At 42.1% G+C, this 17,170-nt stretch overlaps 1 protein-coding gene across 1 annotated transcript; it reads left to right on the top strand.

The window, feature by feature from the left end:
• Positions 1-42: 42 nt before the first annotated feature.
• On the top strand, positions 43-4,714 carry SLC39A2 (solute carrier family 39 member 2). The gene is made up of 4 exons (XM_023230409.1): positions 43-2,417; positions 2,597-2,727; positions 2,970-3,020; positions 3,796-4,714. Exons 1-4 carry the CDS (start codon positions 2,303-2,305, stop codon positions 4,426-4,428), a joined length of 930 nt encoding a protein of 309 aa, XP_023086177.1. The 5' UTR covers positions 43-2,302; the 3' UTR covers positions 4,429-4,714.
• The last annotated feature ends 12,456 nt before the right edge of the window (positions 4,715-17,170 follow it).

The raw sequence follows: 17,170 nt of genomic DNA, 5'->3' as shown, positions 1-17,170 counted from the left end.
CAAGAGGATCATTTGAGCCCAGGTGTTAAGGCTGCAGTGAGCTGTGATTGTACCACTGCACTCCAGCCTAGGTGACAGAGCAAGACCTCCTCTCTTTAAAAAAAAATGTAAAAGGTATAGTTAATTATCCCGGTCTATCCTGTAATGAAGAGCTTCCTCAGATTTTTGGTGCCAAGCTTCCCACACAAATCTCAAGCTCGACCTCTCCTATTGTGGCAGTTCAGATCTCCATAAGCTCTTCGCTGTAATGATGAATGTTTTAGCTGATCGTTAAAGCAGAAGTAGAAAAACCAGATTTCTATAAGCCCTTTGCTATAATGATGAATGTACAAGTTAAACATAAAAGCAGAAGCAAGAAAAATGTATAATGAATTGGGGGAACCTGGTGCCTGAGTACGAAGGCTGGAATACAAAAAAAAGCAAGCCCGTTAAAGCCCCACCTGTACTTTCTCTACCTCAGATCTAGTTGAGTGATAAAGCATTCCTGCACATACAACCCATACCAGGACCAACTTAAGATTAAGAAATATCTTCAAGTACTCACTATGGTGGGATCAGCTGCAAAGCGAAATGAACTGCCCCATGCTCATGTTGATGGTTTTCTAGATACTGCCAACATGTTTGCTCTTTCTGATGCTGATGAATTTCAAACGCGAACAGACACCCTTGATGTGGGTTTGCTAAGAACATAGAAGAATAGGAAGAAAAGTTGCCAGGTTCAGACATCCCAGGGAAAAAGAAGCATAAACAGCTTTAGCATTCAATGACTGATGATAATGCTGCAATAATGGGAATGGTTTTATTTCTAAATCAAATCATTTATTGCTTTGTTTCTAAAAAAAAAAAAAAAAAAAAAACTTCTATCTGCAGACCCCTAGTTTAGATTAATTAGGAAACCTTCCTGCAGGTAGTCACAGAGCTTGAATTGTATATAAAAGCTAAAGAAAAGCTTGTAACTTTGAGTTAGTCTGGTGTGCTACTCCGACCTCCCTGTAATCAGTTGCAGAAATAAACTCCCTTCTTTCCCAGTCTATCTGCATCTCATTGTTGGATCACAAGAACAAACAGCGGGACCAGTAACACTGTAAGAATCATCCAGTAACACTACAAGAATACTGCTTCTACCAGAGGCCAGGACTTCCCTAGGAAGATAATCTGGAGTAGCTAGGAAAGCTGCCTCCAGAGCTCTGAGAACTGGCTCAACAGGTCTCCGGGTTGTTATGTGGGCCACCTGAATAGAGGAATCAGCAGCTGCCTGGCCTCTTTCACTACCGCCTTCCCTTCTGTCTTTCCCAGGGTCCCTCAGCTACCCTAGAGTATGTATGGGAAATGCCCCATACATTTCCATCAAGAGTGATTCCCATCAGAACTGAATCTTCTACCCCCACCCCTCTATATCCAGGTAGAATCCTCCCATTTACTCAGTTAATTTCTGTTTTCCCCTAGGCCTTGCTGTTTCAGGGCTAGAGCAGCTTCCTTTGTCTTAAAACTTAAATGTCTTTTTTTCCAGTTCTTACCAGGAAACAGGCACAGTCAGAAGTTGTAACAGTATAAATGTAATACCAGAAATCTCAACTCATTCCTCTCAACACTGGTCCCAATCAAAAGAGAAAGAAAGAAAACAAATCAACTTACCACTAGACATTTCCATGCCTGCAGCTATTTTTCTGGGGTTACAGGAAAGGGTAGTTCCCTCATGTACTAGTTCCCACAGAGTAGCACCAGCACCACCTGTCAGCCCCACCTCTTTACCTCCAGGTGGCCCCAAATCTCTGAAAGCGAGTGGTTCAAGTATCAGCATTGCAACCTATAAGACTTGGGATGGGGTGGAGAGGGTATGGAAGGCTTAGATCAAATGTCCAGAGTGAGACAGGACCAGATTGTCCCCAGTACAAACTAGCTGAGAAGCAGCTACTACAGACTTCCTATTTTGGATTAGACCAACCCCAAGCACATGAACTAAGACTATCCATAGCTCTTGGATTAGTCATGCCATTGAAGAGGAGGAGAAGACGCCACTGGGCTGTGCCTGGCAGGAGTCTGGAGTTTCTGGTTTCCAAGCTCAGGAAGGCGTGAACCAGGGGAGGGGCCTCCATGCAGCGGGAGGGCTAGAAGCTGGAGCAGGATCTGTCAGCTCTGCAATGCTGCACAAGCAGAAGCAACTCAGAAAGAAGATACCAACAGCCTCCTGAAACTCACGAGAGTGGACACTCCAGTGTTGACCACCTAAGATACCACTCCTGCTCCAAAGATTACAGCTCCCTTGTCATTCTGACTTCTGGACTTACCCTACACCCCAGAGATGGAGCAACTACTAGGAATAAAACTTGGCTGCCTGTTTGCCCTGTTGGCTCTCACTCTGGGCTGTGGCCTTACCCCTATCTGCTTCAAATGGTTCCAGATTGATGCAGCCAGAGGTATAGCCCTACCCCATCTTTGTTCCATAGCCTGAGTCTCACCTCAACGCTGTCCTGACACCTTGCTCTGATTCTCTCACCACCCCCAACCTTGGGATATTGAATGCTGCCTGCTGCTCTTTACTTACCTTTGTCTGTCTCCTCAGTGCCAAGTGGGTTTAACTTCTGCTTTTTATTAGGTCATCACCGGCGAGTCCTCAGACTCCTGGGCTGTATTTCTGCTGGTGTTTTCCTGGGAGCAGGGTTCATGCATATGACGGCTGAAGCCCTGGAGGAAATTGAATCACAGATTCAGAAGTTCATGGTGCAGGTGAGAGCAGAGATTTCAAGCCACAGGTCTATGAGGCCAAAAGGATAAACAGGACAAAGGAAAGAGAGTGGGAAAGTGACAGAGCCAAGGACATGGGTGGAACAACAGGGAAAATGACAGCTCTTGTGTGGGATGGTGAAAGCAAGTCAGATTAGGCTTTAAGGAAAACAGAATTGCTGAAGGGACGGGACAGGAAGCTGCGCTGCTCCATCCCACTTCAATTTCTGCTGCTTTCTCCTTAGAACAGATCAGCAAGTGAGAGAAATTCTTCTGGTGATGTTGATTCGGCTCATGTAAGTACCTCCCACCATCCTCTATCTGGGGGATGGGAGAACCAGAGAGGCCTTTCATACCCAGACCCTTTTGAGAGGAATACATGAGGAGTACCAAGAATCCCTTCTGCTCCCTAGCTCAGACATTGTAGAGGAAAAGAGGAGCAAACCCAATCCTTTTGAGTTTATAGATCCCCAGGGAAAGCTCTTGTTTTACTCTTTCATTCTTTCCCTGGATCCTCTGATATACCTCACATCATTTTCCCGTATTTTTAACTCTTTTGAGATTGTGTCCCTTAGTCCCTCTGGCAGTCTTTTGTTGTTGTTTTTCGTTTGTTTGTTGCGATGAAATCTCTCCGTCACCCAGACTGGAATGCAGTAACACAACCTCGGCTCACTGCAACCTCCGCCTTCTGAGTTCTAGTCATTCTCCTGCCTCAGCCTCCTGAGTAGCTGGGATTACAGGCACGTGCCACCACGCCTGGCTAGTTTTTGTATTTTCAGTAGAAACGGGGTTTCATCATGTTGGCCAGGCTGGTCTCAATCTCCTGACCACAAGTGATCTGCCCACCTCAGTCTCCCAAAGCGCTAGGATTACAGGCATGAGCCACTGTGTCCAGCCCACTCTGGCATTCTTGTTGTTACACGTCCATGTCTACTCTTGGCTTCATTCGCCTACCCTTTTTTGTGTTCTGTTACCACATTTTCTCATTCTCTTCAATCTCCCAATTCCATGTCCATCCAATGCATTGCCTACCCTTCCTTTTCATCTCACAGTCCTTCTTTTTGTTTCTAGATGGAATATCCCTATGGAGAGCTCATCATCTCCCTGGGCTTCTTTTTTGTCTTCTTTTTGGAGTCGCTGGCATTGCAGTGCTGTCCTGGGGCTGCTAGAGGATCAACGGTACAGGAGGAAGAATGGGGTGGGGCTCATATCTTCGAACTCCACAGCCATGGACATTTACCCTCACCCTCAAAGAGTCCCCTCCGAGCCCTTATCCTCTTGCTCTCACTCTCCTTTCATTCAGTGTTTGAAGGGCTAGCTGTGGGGCTGCAGCCGACAGTAGCAGCTACCGTGCAGCTCTGCCTTGCTGTCCTGGCTCATAAGGGGCTTGTGGTGTTTGGTGTAGGAATGCGGCTAGTGCAGTTAGGTACCAGGTCACGATGGGCAGTGTTCTCCATACTATTATTAGCTCTCATGTCCCCCCTGGGCCTAGCCGTGGGGCTGGCTGTGACTGAAAGGGACTCTGAAGGAGGGCGGGGCCTAGCCCAGGCTGTGTTAGAGGGTGTGGCAGCTGGCACGTTCCTCTATGTCACCTTCCTAGAAATTCTTCCACGGGAGCTAGCTAGTCCTGAGGCCCCTCTAGCTAAGTGGAGCTGTGTAGCCGCTGGGTTTGCCTTCATGGCCTTTATTGCCTTATGGGCCTGAGAGATTCCTGGCTTTTCTGATGGACCTATTTAGGATGACCTCTCTATCCCCAGGGAGACCTCCCAAATGGCTTTGGCCCTCAGATATTTCTTTACTGAGACTAAATAACATTCAATAGGACTGGACTGGACCCCAGGTTTCCTTTACATGAGATCCCATTTCTCACCCAGGACTGAGAAAAAGGTATTTAGGTTGAGTAGCTTTTAATTGGAGAATTGGTGCAGAGCTGCTCCAGATTTTATTCTTGTCCCATTTATGTGTGTAATAAAATGCCCATTTTACCCTCCTTCAGCCATTCTGGATTTTATTTCTCCTGGTTGCCTAGAAGCTATCTGGCACAGGAAGTGGTGGAATAGGGAATGGGAAGGATAAGTGTTGAATGCAGTATTTTTTTCTGGAATTAGGGCCCGTAGCCATTCTGTCCGTTGCCAGCCACACCCCCAGACATGGGCTAAAATTCCAATAACCCCCTCCCACCTTATCCACTGTAGTTGAGAAAATGAGCCAGTTCCCAGCATTTAAAAGGAAAGAAAGTTAGAAACCGAAATGATGTGGATCACTTATGTTCCTACACTTATCATAACCACCCCATTCCCAGTACCTATTATCAGCCACCCATAACATGTCCAGGCTAAATGGAGATCAGGCAGAATGGAGCCTATCTCCATTAGGTTCCTATTTTTTCACACTGAGCCCTGTGTGGCCTCAGGGACACTACTGCTCTTCTTTGAGCTTTTATATCCTTCCAGCTGCCTTGTGTTGAGGTATTAAAAAGCAGTGTGCTTGGAGAGGGAGAAAGGTGCCAGATATTAAAATAAATGCCTGGAGTGATTACTTGGCTCTTGCAGGACTTACTGGCTTTCCTTCTGCCTGCCTTACCAATTGTCTTTCCATCTAAGTAACCCCTACAATGTGTTGCTTCTCTTAAAAACTGCTGAGGACAAATACGAAAGCATGTTAGCTGGAATTGGTAGGAACAAGATAGCTATTGCATAGCTCCCAACTCATGAGATGGAGGAATATCTCAAACTTAATGGAGAAATGGGGAAAGAGGAAGTGTGCCCTGTGAGTTCAATTACCCTCACAAGTTGGCCCTTTCTGGTATTTTCAGCATGGAAGCCCAAGTAGCCTTAACATGGACATTCATTCTTCTTCTCAGTCTCTGTCTCCTTTCGATCCTGTTCCCCTTCCTACAAAGTAAGAAACACAAGCCTCCTCACAAGCCCAGTTTACACACCCATAGGTCAGTGAGAAGGCAAGCCTCAGGCAAAAATGATTGATAGATAGATGATAGATACTTCTCGTCTAACACAAGAAATCATTTCCCTAAAGCACCATAGTATTGTGTTTTCCATTTAGTATTAAATGAAGTAACATGTAATACACTCAGAACAGTTGTCCAGTGTGTAGTAGTTTCTACTGTAATAGTCTCTACATTGAACAATGGCTATGTGCCAGGTACTATTGTGGCAGGCCAGGTTTCACTAACACAGGCCTCCATCACATTTTCATCTCACAGCCCTTCTTTTTATTTCTAGATAGAGTATCGTTGTCACCTGCTTGTTTCCAGTCAAGCAAAACAAGGGGCTTATCTCCCTCATAGATCAGCATATGAGATCTGCTTCAGATATATTTGCTTGTCAGACTCATAAACACAACAAGATATGCCAGCTGCAGTGGAAGAGAAGCCCTGTTTCAGTTTGTGGATTACAGACTGCAACTGGTTAAGTTAAATATTAAAAGCTAAAAAAAGAAATCCAGTGCCTATACAAAGGTCCTATACAAAGGTCGTAATGTAACAAAAGCCCATCAAGAGTTTTGATTAGACCTTTCCTGGCAAAACTTAAAGCGTGACAAAATAATGAAGGAATTCTTAAGAGGACCCATTTAGGATTAAACAAGTTTTATTGGGAGTCTGAAGAAATTCCCCAGGCCTCCACAAACAAGTTTACTGGGCATATGAAGGAACTCCCCAAACCTCCATGATTTAGCAGGAGACAAGATAAGGGTAACCACCCCAGCACCTAGACCCATTTAGATGAAGTAAGTTTACTGAGACTCCAGGAGTAGGTCTTCTAGGTTCAGACCTTAGTTATAGATCAAAATAAGTTAATCACTTATGTCTTTAGATGAATGCACCCCACTTACATGTAGACATATAGCTTAGAAGGTATATAAACTCTGAAAAGCTTTGTAATTTTGAGTTGGTCTGGCCATAATTTCCAGGCCTTCTCCCTGTAACCGATTACAGAAACAAAAACTCGCCTCCTCCCCAGTTCATCTGCATCTCATTATTGGGCCATGAGAAATAGCAGCGTGACCCTCCGTTTTGCCTGGAAACAAAATTTGGTGAGCCAGCCAGGAGATAAGGATGGTGCTGCATTCAACGGCTGGCAGCTTGCGACGAGACAGTCTTCAGGAGAATCCCAGCAGCTGTGGGGTGAGATCTCCCCCGGGGACCCTCCGGAGGGCTGTTCCATGTGCAAATCTGCACATCCCTTTCACTACTGGCGAAGCACACAGGTCAGGAGCAGACACACTCAAAGGGTGAGTTAACTGGATCATATGCCAGGAGCCTATTGTTTTCCTATCTGGGCTTGTTAAGCCATTTGTCTGGTACCACCAAGGGAAGCAATAGGGCTGACTCATACACCTGCTTTGCATTTTGGTTGAGATCAGGTTTTGAGTTAGTTAGTTTTGAGTCTGTTTTGCCTGACTGCACTCCCCTTGTGTTTGTCTGAAATCTTTCTCCACTTGTTTGTGTGTCTGTCTTGTTCCTTTTGATACCATGTAAACTTGAAAACGGGAACTATTGGGTCCACTACTGCTGGGAGGCCTCTGGGAAGGAGAAAGGTTTTTTTAGATGCTCAATGGTTGAGAGTCAGCTTAATTAAAAGCTATCATCCAAAATGTGTATGTTATACGCGTGTGTGCATGTTTGTATTTAAAAGGTCTTCATGTTTTTGTTTATTTCTCACCTAGGATCGTGTTTTTTTTTTTTTGAGCAAAAGTTTTTTCTTCACAGTTGACTGAATTCCGTTTTCTTCATTAATGGCTATTACAACAGAACCTACTCTGGGGTTTTTAAGAACAAGTGTAACTTAGATGCTTAGAAATGTCTTTGTTTGGGAAAAAAAATTAAGTGTGCTGTAAAAGCATCAAATGGTCTAGCCTCATAATAATTCTCCCCTTTTGAAAACCCAGGATTCAGTGTGGGCTCTGCCCAGAGCTCAAAGAGCCAGTTAAAAAATAGGAAAAAGGAAGGCTTATGAATTTATAAAATGTACTTCTATTGGCATGCCTAATATATCTATGTATTTATATCTTGTGTACACCATGTTTCACTACTGAAAAATATAAAAGAGTTCTAATTTACTGACTCAAAAAAAAAATAAAAGCACTTACACACTTTAACAGAAAAAAGGAAAGACTAGTCAAGTGCTTTTTCAAGTTTATGCGACTTAAGTAAAATCTTTAATAAATAAGCTAGCTTTGAAAATTATTGGTAAAGTAATATTAGAAATGTCTTAAGAGTTGCCAGCATACATTTTTGTTTACATTTATTGATCAAGCAATTTCATACTTATCTCTGCCAAATACTATAAAGTGTCAAAATTTGGCATAGAGGCTACAAAACTATAACTCAGCCCAAAACAGAATGATCTTTGCTTGTGTAGTTTTTAAAAATAAAACATTAATATTGGTTTAATGAAAATAGCTACATCTTGAATTATTTAGTAAAATACCCTAACTTCTGATCTTGTGGCCTTAGGTAGTCTAGTCCACAGACATGAAGAAAGTTTGTTCTGGGAAAGGACTGTTATCATCTTTGTTTCAAAGCTAAACTATAAACTAAGTTAATAAACAAGAACAGCTTGTAGATTAGAAGCAAAATTGAGTCAGGTCAGATCATTTTCACTGTCTCAGTTATAATTTTGCAATGGCGGCTTCAAAACTTTAAATGATGACTATTGCAGTTTTCATAAATAATCCAGGTAAATGATTAAAATAAATAATTAGATAAATGTAATTGGATAAATACTCATAAATAACTTCTCAAAATTTAGAATCTAAAGTTATATTAAACAACAGATATCTCATTATTTGGGTATTTTCCAATAATAATATATTATAAGAAAACATTCTAAAGATTGTGTCTTTTTTAAAGGGTAACTAATTTTTGTCTAATTCAAAGCTTATTTAAAGATTATATACAAAACAAGGTAAAAGAAACCAGGGAATAAGAGAGATATAAAGAAATTTATAAAAATAAATAGAGTTTTAAAGATTATTGGTAAAATAAAACTATCTTCAAAAATGTAAACCTTTGGTAAATATTAGATTTGCGAAATGCTTTAGTCCATAAACTGCTTCTTTGACTTAAAAATTGTTCAATTTATTTTGGAGGGTTAAATTCTAGATAAGGCCTGGGGACATGTGAAATTAGCCTTGCCCCCTAGCTATGCAAAAAGGTATTAAAGAAAAGAGAATTTATATAAGAAAGGATCTTGTATGGTAAATTCTTGTCCTAAAGTAAAATAACTGGTTGTTTAAAGAGAGGGATGTTTAGAACAAGTCAGAAAGTCAAGGCATGTCAGAGATTGTCTGTGTAAGTCATGAAAGAATTTTTTTTTTTTTTTTTTTTTTTTTTTTTTTGAGATGGAGTCTTGCTGTGTCACTCAGGCTGGAGTGCAATGGTGCAGTCTCGGCTCACTGCAACCTCTGTCTCCCAGGTTTAAGCGATTCTCCTGCCCCAGCCTCCCGAGTAACTGGGATTACAGGCACCCACCATCATGCCCAGCTAATGTTTGTATTTTTGTAGAGATGAGGTTTCACCAAGTTGTCCAAGCTGGTCTTGAACTCCTGACCTCAGGTGATCTGGCCACTTCAGCCTCCCAAAGTGCTGGGATTATAGGCATGAGCCACTGTGCCCGGCCTGGGAAAGAATTTATGAAAGGGAATTTATGCAAGAAATATTGTACAATTTAAAGGTGATTAGGCCTCCTAAATGCTTTATAAAATGCTACTATGACTCTTAGCTGTACAACTTGCCTGCTTTACAGCTAGGTAAGGCCTGGGACACATGGAATTAGATGCTGGAATAAGTCAGACCTTATTTGCACTTCTGTCTAGGTCCTAGCCTCCACACCTAGTACACAGCTAAAATCCCAAACTTACCAAGGTTTTCACCAAAAATAAAGGTTGTTAAGCGTTAACAGTGTAACATGTATTTTAAGACTATTGAAGAAACAGTTTACATACAAGGTGAGTAAGGAAAGTAAAATATACTTTTGCTAAAAGATTGTAAGGAGGCATGAGAATGTGGATTTTTGCCTCGATTAAAAGGTTAAAGGATTGTTTTAAGTTGGATACAATAAAGATAAAGGTTTAAGCAAGTTGTGGAAGGTTAATTGTAGAGGAAATTCTGTGTGTAAAATATTGGCTAAAGTTAAAAGGGAATCATGCCGTTTTTCTGTAAATTGAGCATTGAAATAAAAGCACAATGGGTTTTTCTTAGAGCACTAACTTGCTCTTTAACAAAAATTGTAAAGGGTTATAAAAAGTCTATAAAATCTTACCTTATGGTCAAACATTAAAATTGGATAAATATGTCTATAAGGATTTATTAAGAATTGGGTTTAACATTCATAGCACACTAATGTAAAGGTGAAGTTTGGCTTATTTGGTAGAAAATTATACAGGAAGCATTGTCAAATATAAAATGGTGTTTGGCTTTCTTTGGGCTATATTTGTGCAAATATGTTGCTGGTATGTGTTCCAAAGTTATGGGAGACTCCTATAATTCTGATATACCTTAGTGTATGTTATCAGTAATAATTATAATTGTTTTGTTAAATTATTATTGTGTGCCACAGAGGTAACAGATTTCCTTGTCAGTTGTGTCTCTTTTTTTTTTTTTTTTTTTTTTTTTTTTTTTTTTTTTTGAGACAGAGTCTCACTCTATCACCCAGACTGTAGCGCATTGGTGAGATCTTGGCTCACTGAAACTTCTGCCTCCCAGTTTGAAGCAATTCTCCTGCTTCAGCCTCCTGAGTAGCTGGGACTACAGGCCCACGCCACCACACCCAGCTGACTTTTGTATTTTTAGTAAAGACAGGGTTTCACCATGTTGGCCAGGCTGGTCTTGAACTCCTGACCTTGTGATCCACCCACCTCAGCCTCCCAAAGTGCTGGGATTACAGGCATGAGCCACTGCAGCTGGCCGTCAATTGTATCTTTAACTATGGCTACCCTAAAAATGTTTGTTATCCATAAACAACGGTTGTGTTGTTTTCATCTTCTTTTGAAGGTGGTTTTATAATCAGCTATAAAGCTCTAACAAGGCTGAGCATGGTAGCTCACGCCTGTAATCCCAGCACTTTGGGAAGATGAGGAGGGTGGATCACCTGAGGTCAGGAGTTCAAGACTAGCCTGGCCAACATGTTGAAACCCCGTCTCTACTAAAAATGCAAAAATTAGCCATGCATGGTGGTGCATACCTGTAGTCCCAGCTACTCAGGAGGCTGAGACAGGAGAATAGCTCAAATCTGGGAGGCAGAGGTTACAGGGAGCTGAGATCGCACCACTGCACTCCAGCCTGGATGACAGAGTAAGACTCCGTCTCAAAAAAAAAAAAAAGAAAGGTTCTACTAGGTGCTCTTGATTGCAGATTTATGATAGCTTTTGAGATTGTGACATCAGAATAGAGAGAAAACGTTCAGGGCTTTTGAAGAGCTAAAATGTTCATTAATATCAAGCAGGATAGGAATTAACTGCATGAACTGAACTAACAGGAGACTGGAATGATCTTGTTGACATTTTGCTTATAATATTGCTAATCCTTATTTTGCTTTTCAAAGTCAAAGAAACTTTTCTTTTGAGCTACTGGCAACTTTTAACAATTTAATACTCCCATGAACAAAATTTAGAGCATACTTGTTTCTCTCTACCTGATTTTCTCCAGAATTTGGAAACTATCTGTGAGTATTCTTAAGTTATGGCAATACAGTTATTTGCATAAGTGCAGTAAGAATCTGTTTTCTTTTGTAAGAGGACACAATTGGAAAAACTGGTTATTTTTACCATGGCTTTGACTGGAATGATGTGCTTTCCTTTAAGGAATCAAACTTGACTTATGAACCCAATAAAGCCCTTGGGAAACTGGCCTCATCTTTTATGTACACAGTTCCTGTACAGGGTTTCTGACCTGTGGTAAGTAAAAAATGTCACTTTCTGACAGGCCAGGAACCCCAAGGTATCTTGGAACCTCAAGAGGAGAGGAATTCACCCAACTCATAGGTATTTGATGGTACAAATTCATGTCTGGGCTTGGCTTTAAAGAGGTCTTATCTTAGATTCCTTCTATGGAACAAAGTTCCATGGAAGCCAATTTAAAAGGCCTATGTGAAAAATAATTATTCTTGCTGCACTTTATGCAAATAATCTGGCCAGGTATAATAAAGCAAACCAGTTCTATCATGGTTTGTCTTTTAATAAAAATGGGAAACTGGAGAAAGAGAAATTGTTTCAAAACTATAGTACACCTGTTGTTAATTTCTAGTCTTGCCTTATGTTTTTCAGTTTTTATTATTTTCTACAGTTTGGATTCAATTCTAATTTTTCTGACTACAAGTCTCCAAATAATGGTTTCAATTTTTTCCTTTTGCTTTTCCTTTTTCCCCATTTTTCCTAACTGAAAATCATTGAAACCTAAGCTGTGCTTTCTTAAAGCCCTATGAACTGAAGACTAGACAACTTACATTTCAGAAGAAAACAGCAGCAACCTCTTTATATGTGTTGCTGTTGCATACTATTATGTTTCATCGGGCACTGCCTCTAATTCCCCAAAACGGAGAGTGCTACTAGGAACAAATCAACCTCTTCCACTCCAGTGCTACATTCGGTGCCCCATAACAATGACCCTCTCTCAGCAGGAAGTAGCAGGAAAGATTACAATGCCCCATCTCCCTACGATTCTCATGATAAATAAATATACAAGCATGACAGAAATCATACACAAATTGACAGTGGGGATTGTGGCAGGCCAGGCTTCACTAACGCAGGCCTCCATCACAACTCTTTCGGTACTGACTGGGTAGTTCAGTTAAATATTAAAAGCCAGTGCCCTTAAACAAAGGCTGTAATGTAACAAAAGCCCATCAAGAGTTTTGCTTAGGCCTTTCTTGGGCCTTAAAGCATGACAAAATAATGAAGGAATTCTTAACAGGACCCACTTAGGATTAAACAGGTTTTATTGGATGTCTGAAGAAACTCCCCAGGCCTCCACAAACAAGTTTATTGGAGGTCTGAAGGAACTCCCTAAACCTCTGTGATTTAGCAGGAGACAAGATAAGGAGAATCACCCCAGCATCTAGACCCACTTAGACTAAGTAAACTTACTGAGGCTCCAGAAGTAGGTCTTCCGGACTCAGACCTTAGTCATAGATTAAAAGAAGTTAATCACTTATGTCTTTAGAAGAATGCACACTTACACGTAGACATATAGCTTAGAAGGTATATAAGCTCTGGAAAACTTTGTAATTTTGAGTTGATCTGGTGATCATTTCCAGGCCATGTCCCCGCAGTCGGTTACAGAGATAAAACTCTTTCTCCTCATTTCATCTGCATCTCATTATTGGGCCACAAGAAATAGCAGGCCCACCTTCAGTTTGGTCCAGGAACACTATAGTATTGCTTTCACATACATTATCATTGAGAATGACACCAAACCAGGTGCTTATTTAAAGAAAGGAGGAGGCTGGGCATGGTGGCTCATGCCTGTAATCCCAGCACTTTGGGAGGCTGAGGCAGGTGGATCACTTGAGGTCAGGAGTTCAGCCCCAGCCTGACCAACATGGTGAAACCCTGTCTCTACTAAAAATACAGAAAGTAGCCAGGCATGGTGGTATGTGTCTGTAGTCCCAGCTACTCAGGAGGCTGAGGCAGGAGAATCGCTTGAATCCGGGAGGTGGAGGTCACAGTGAGCCAAGATCACGCCACTGCACTCCACACTGGGCAACAGACAGAGTGAGACTCTGTCTCAAAAAATAGAATAAAAATAAAATAACAAAAGGAGGGGTAACCCCCTTGTATAGAATGCTAAATACCACACAGCTACACACTCCCATTTGTTGCCTCTAGTTCTAGTCAAAGACTACTTGAAACTCTTAGAAAGCAATAATTTCCTTAGGCAATCCACAATCCCTGGGGGCTTGGAATGTAAATGGATGAACAAATGCCCGAAGGTACCTGATTAACTCAATATTTCATAACCTCAACAGGTAGACATTATCTCCACAGTAAGTCCAGGGAAACTGGCATTCAGAAAAGTTAAATAATTGGATCACATAGCTAGCTGGGTTTCAAGCCCATGTTCCTGTGATTCTAAGAAAACTTCAGTGTATCGATTCTCTTCTCCCTCGTTACCTTTTCCTTACCACATCCTCCCATCTCCCCAACCTATATATTAGAATCCCAGAAGAAAGCAGATAGTACATTAGATGATTGAGGTGATATTAATAAAGGGAGTATTTAGGAAGGTGTGGATTTGAACACAGCAACAAATCATGGGGCAACACCCTGGGACTGAATAAAAACAATGCTATTACCTAGGCTGAAGAGAAGGGAGCAGTTGTCAGAAACTAGAGCGGGCCATCCAACAAGAGCTGTGGCCTTTGGTAGAGGGATGCAGCCAACCTGCAGGGACCCAACAAGGAGGAACCAAGGGAAAAAATTTATTCTCCTACTCTTTGATCTCCTGCCAAACCCAAACAGAAGCCACAAGACAAAATATCTGTTGGTGCATTGCAGCCAGGTAAACCTCATGGGGCACGGAGCATAGTACCCAGATCTAAAGGGGCAAGTAGAAGATGTTCCACATACCATCCATTCTCTGCTACTTTCAACTTGAGTGATCTTGCTAGGGCTTTGGGAGAGATTAATTGAAAGGTATAAATTTATGTGAAAGCTAGAGAACTATTTCTAGTACAGAGGATTTGTATGGCTACAGAAAGGAGACTTAGGGAGGACATTAGACTGTTGGAGCTCTTTGCCATGTTGTGGGTCACTGATGCTATCAGCATTTGAGGTAAATGAGGTATAGAGTTTGGGATATACCAAGCATAGGTGGATAAGTCATGAACTTTCTGCCTCCTTCTATCCCAGAAGCCCTTTTAGCCTCCTCTGTCCTCAGCCATCATTGCTTTCTTTCCTTTCCATTGCTATTTCCTTTCCTTTTCCCCAAATTCTTACCATCCAGGAACAGAACCATCGTTAGTTTGAACCATATTGTTTCAAGAGCTAGAATAAAGCTAGAGAATGGCTCCATGTGAAGAATATCAGGGAGAACATCAGTACTAGGAAACCGAAATAATCTTTTGATTGTTTTCAGAAGATATGAATCCCCAGCAAGGAGCCAGAAAGGGTTATACAGAAGCAGAAGATGAATGTGATTTCTGAATGAGATTAAAACAAGAAAGGCTGGAATAAGAACAGGCATAAGGACCCTAGGACAGGAAGGAGAGCCGAGATGCCTGGGGCATGGTAACTGCTAACCTGATTCAGGAGTAAGCCTTGATTCACTCAGTCCTAAGAGATAGATTATAACAAATGATAACTAGAATGATGAGAGGTGAAAAAATAAAAAAGAGGGAAAAGGCCAGGCACAGTGGCACATGCCTATAATCCCAGCACTTTGGGAGGCCAAGGCGGGCATGTCACTTGAGCTCAGGAGTTCAACACCAGCCCAGGCAATATGGCAAAACCCCATCTCTACGAAAGAAGATCTATATATACACATATATATACACACAAAAAAATACAAAAAACTGGGTGTGGTGATGCACACCTGTAGTCCCAGCTACGTGGGAGGCTGAGGTAAGAGGATTGTTTGAGCCTGGGAGACAGAGGTTGCGGTGAGCTGAGATTGCACGACTGCACTCCAGTCTGGGCAACAGAGTGAGGCTCTGTCTCAAAAAAAAAAAAAAAAAAAAAAAATCAGAGGAAGGACATGCAGAATGGGAAAAGGGAGGATGAGGGAAAACTAGTTGGAATAGTCAGGAGAGGATTTAGGTAGAGCAATTCTCAAGTCTCCCCAATCCCTGTTCTCCGTCCCTACCCCTCATTCTCCACTCCACATATGTACTTTGTATGTACTTAAAGAGGAAGAAAATAGAACAATGATACCTCCAACTGCCCTCCTAGAGCCAGCTTTCCATTTCTGCCACCAGTACATTTTTCTCTAAAGTAACCTTTTGGGGCCGGGGACAGTGGCTCAAGCCTGTAATCCCAGCACTTTGGGAGGCTGAGGCGGGCAAATCACGAGGTTAGGAGATCGAGACCATCCTGGCTAACACAGTGAAACCCCATCTCTACTAAAAATACAAAAAACTAGCTGGGCGAGGTGGTGGGCGCCTGTAGTCCCAGCTACTCGGGAGGCTGAGGCAGGAGAATGGCGTAAACCCAGGAGGCGGAGCTTGCAGTGAGCCGAGATCGCATCACTGCACTCCAGCCTGGGTGACACAGCGAAACTCCGTCTCAAAAAAAATAAATAAAATAAAATAAAGTAACCCTTTGGAACTCATCTTCCCTTTGATTTCAAGCTGAGGGTTTGATTTGAATATTGCAGTTGTAGGATGACAATGTGTAAAGAAAGAGAGATGGGGAATAGCATCAGAGAGAAACCAGAGTTTCAGTAGTAGTGTGGGAGGTCAGTCAGAGATCAACACACGAGGACAAGACACATCTAGGAACAAAAACCAAAGAGCTCCAGACAAACTCTTATCAGAGTTTGTACCACTTCACCTCGCCCTGAAGGACAATTTTAGAGTGTCTTGCCACCCTCACCGCAGGAAACAGTCCCTTGTTCCTGCCTCTGGTCTGATCAGGTACAAGGAACAGCTACCAGAGTTTGAGTGGGTTTGTATGTGTGTGTGTGGCAACCAGCCAGACACCCTCACGTTCCCCCCGCCACTGACCTGAGCAGAGAGCCCACTGCCACTAGCAAGGGGGAAGCAAAAGAGGTACAGAGAGGGATGGTGCAGAGAGGCATTCCCAGTGTGGGAATGCTTACAAAATGCTAGTTGTTGATTTTTAAAATGTTTAAATTGTGTTCTTTGTTACTGTCTTCAGAGTTGTTGAATGTCAAATACACAAGACATTCTAATTTCACTGTGTATTTATCCAATTAGTGGAAAATTCTGATGTTAGTGAGGAGAGAAGATACAAACAAATGACATTGTTCTGGGCACTATTTGCTCTCACCATACCCTGGCCTGTAGTCAGAACTGACTCTCACTTTCTAGTTAGTCCTCAAATTGCTCTAGAAAGGTGGTGTCTCCCAGCCAGGCACAGTGGCTCATGCCTGTAATCCTAGCACTTTGAGAGGCTGAGGCGGGCGGATCACTTGAACTCAGGAGTTTGAGACTAGCTTGGGCAACATGGCGAAAACCTGTCTCTACCAAAAAAAAAAGAAATGTGTATATATATACACATACATACATACACACACAAAAAAAAAAAAAAATACAAAAAGCTAGCTGGGCATTGTGGCGCACACCTGTGGTCACAGCTACTCAGGAGGCTGAGATTGAAGAATTGCCTGAGCCCAGGAGGCAGAGGTTGCACTGAGCAGAGACCGCACCACTGCACTCCAGACTGGGTGACAGAATGAGACCCTATTTGAAAAAAAGAAAGAAAGAGAAGAAAGAAGAAAAAGAAAAGAAAGAAAGAAGAGAGAGAGAGA

The sequence above is a fragment of the Piliocolobus tephrosceles genome, chromosome 6 (genome assembly GCF_002776525.5).
Source record: "Piliocolobus tephrosceles isolate RC106 chromosome 6, ASM277652v3, whole genome shotgun sequence".
Lineage (NCBI taxonomy): Eukaryota > Metazoa > Chordata > Mammalia > Primates > Cercopithecidae > Piliocolobus > Piliocolobus tephrosceles.
The sequence above is the reverse complement of the archived record's forward strand: the minus strand, read 5'-3'. Positions and strand labels throughout refer to the sequence as shown.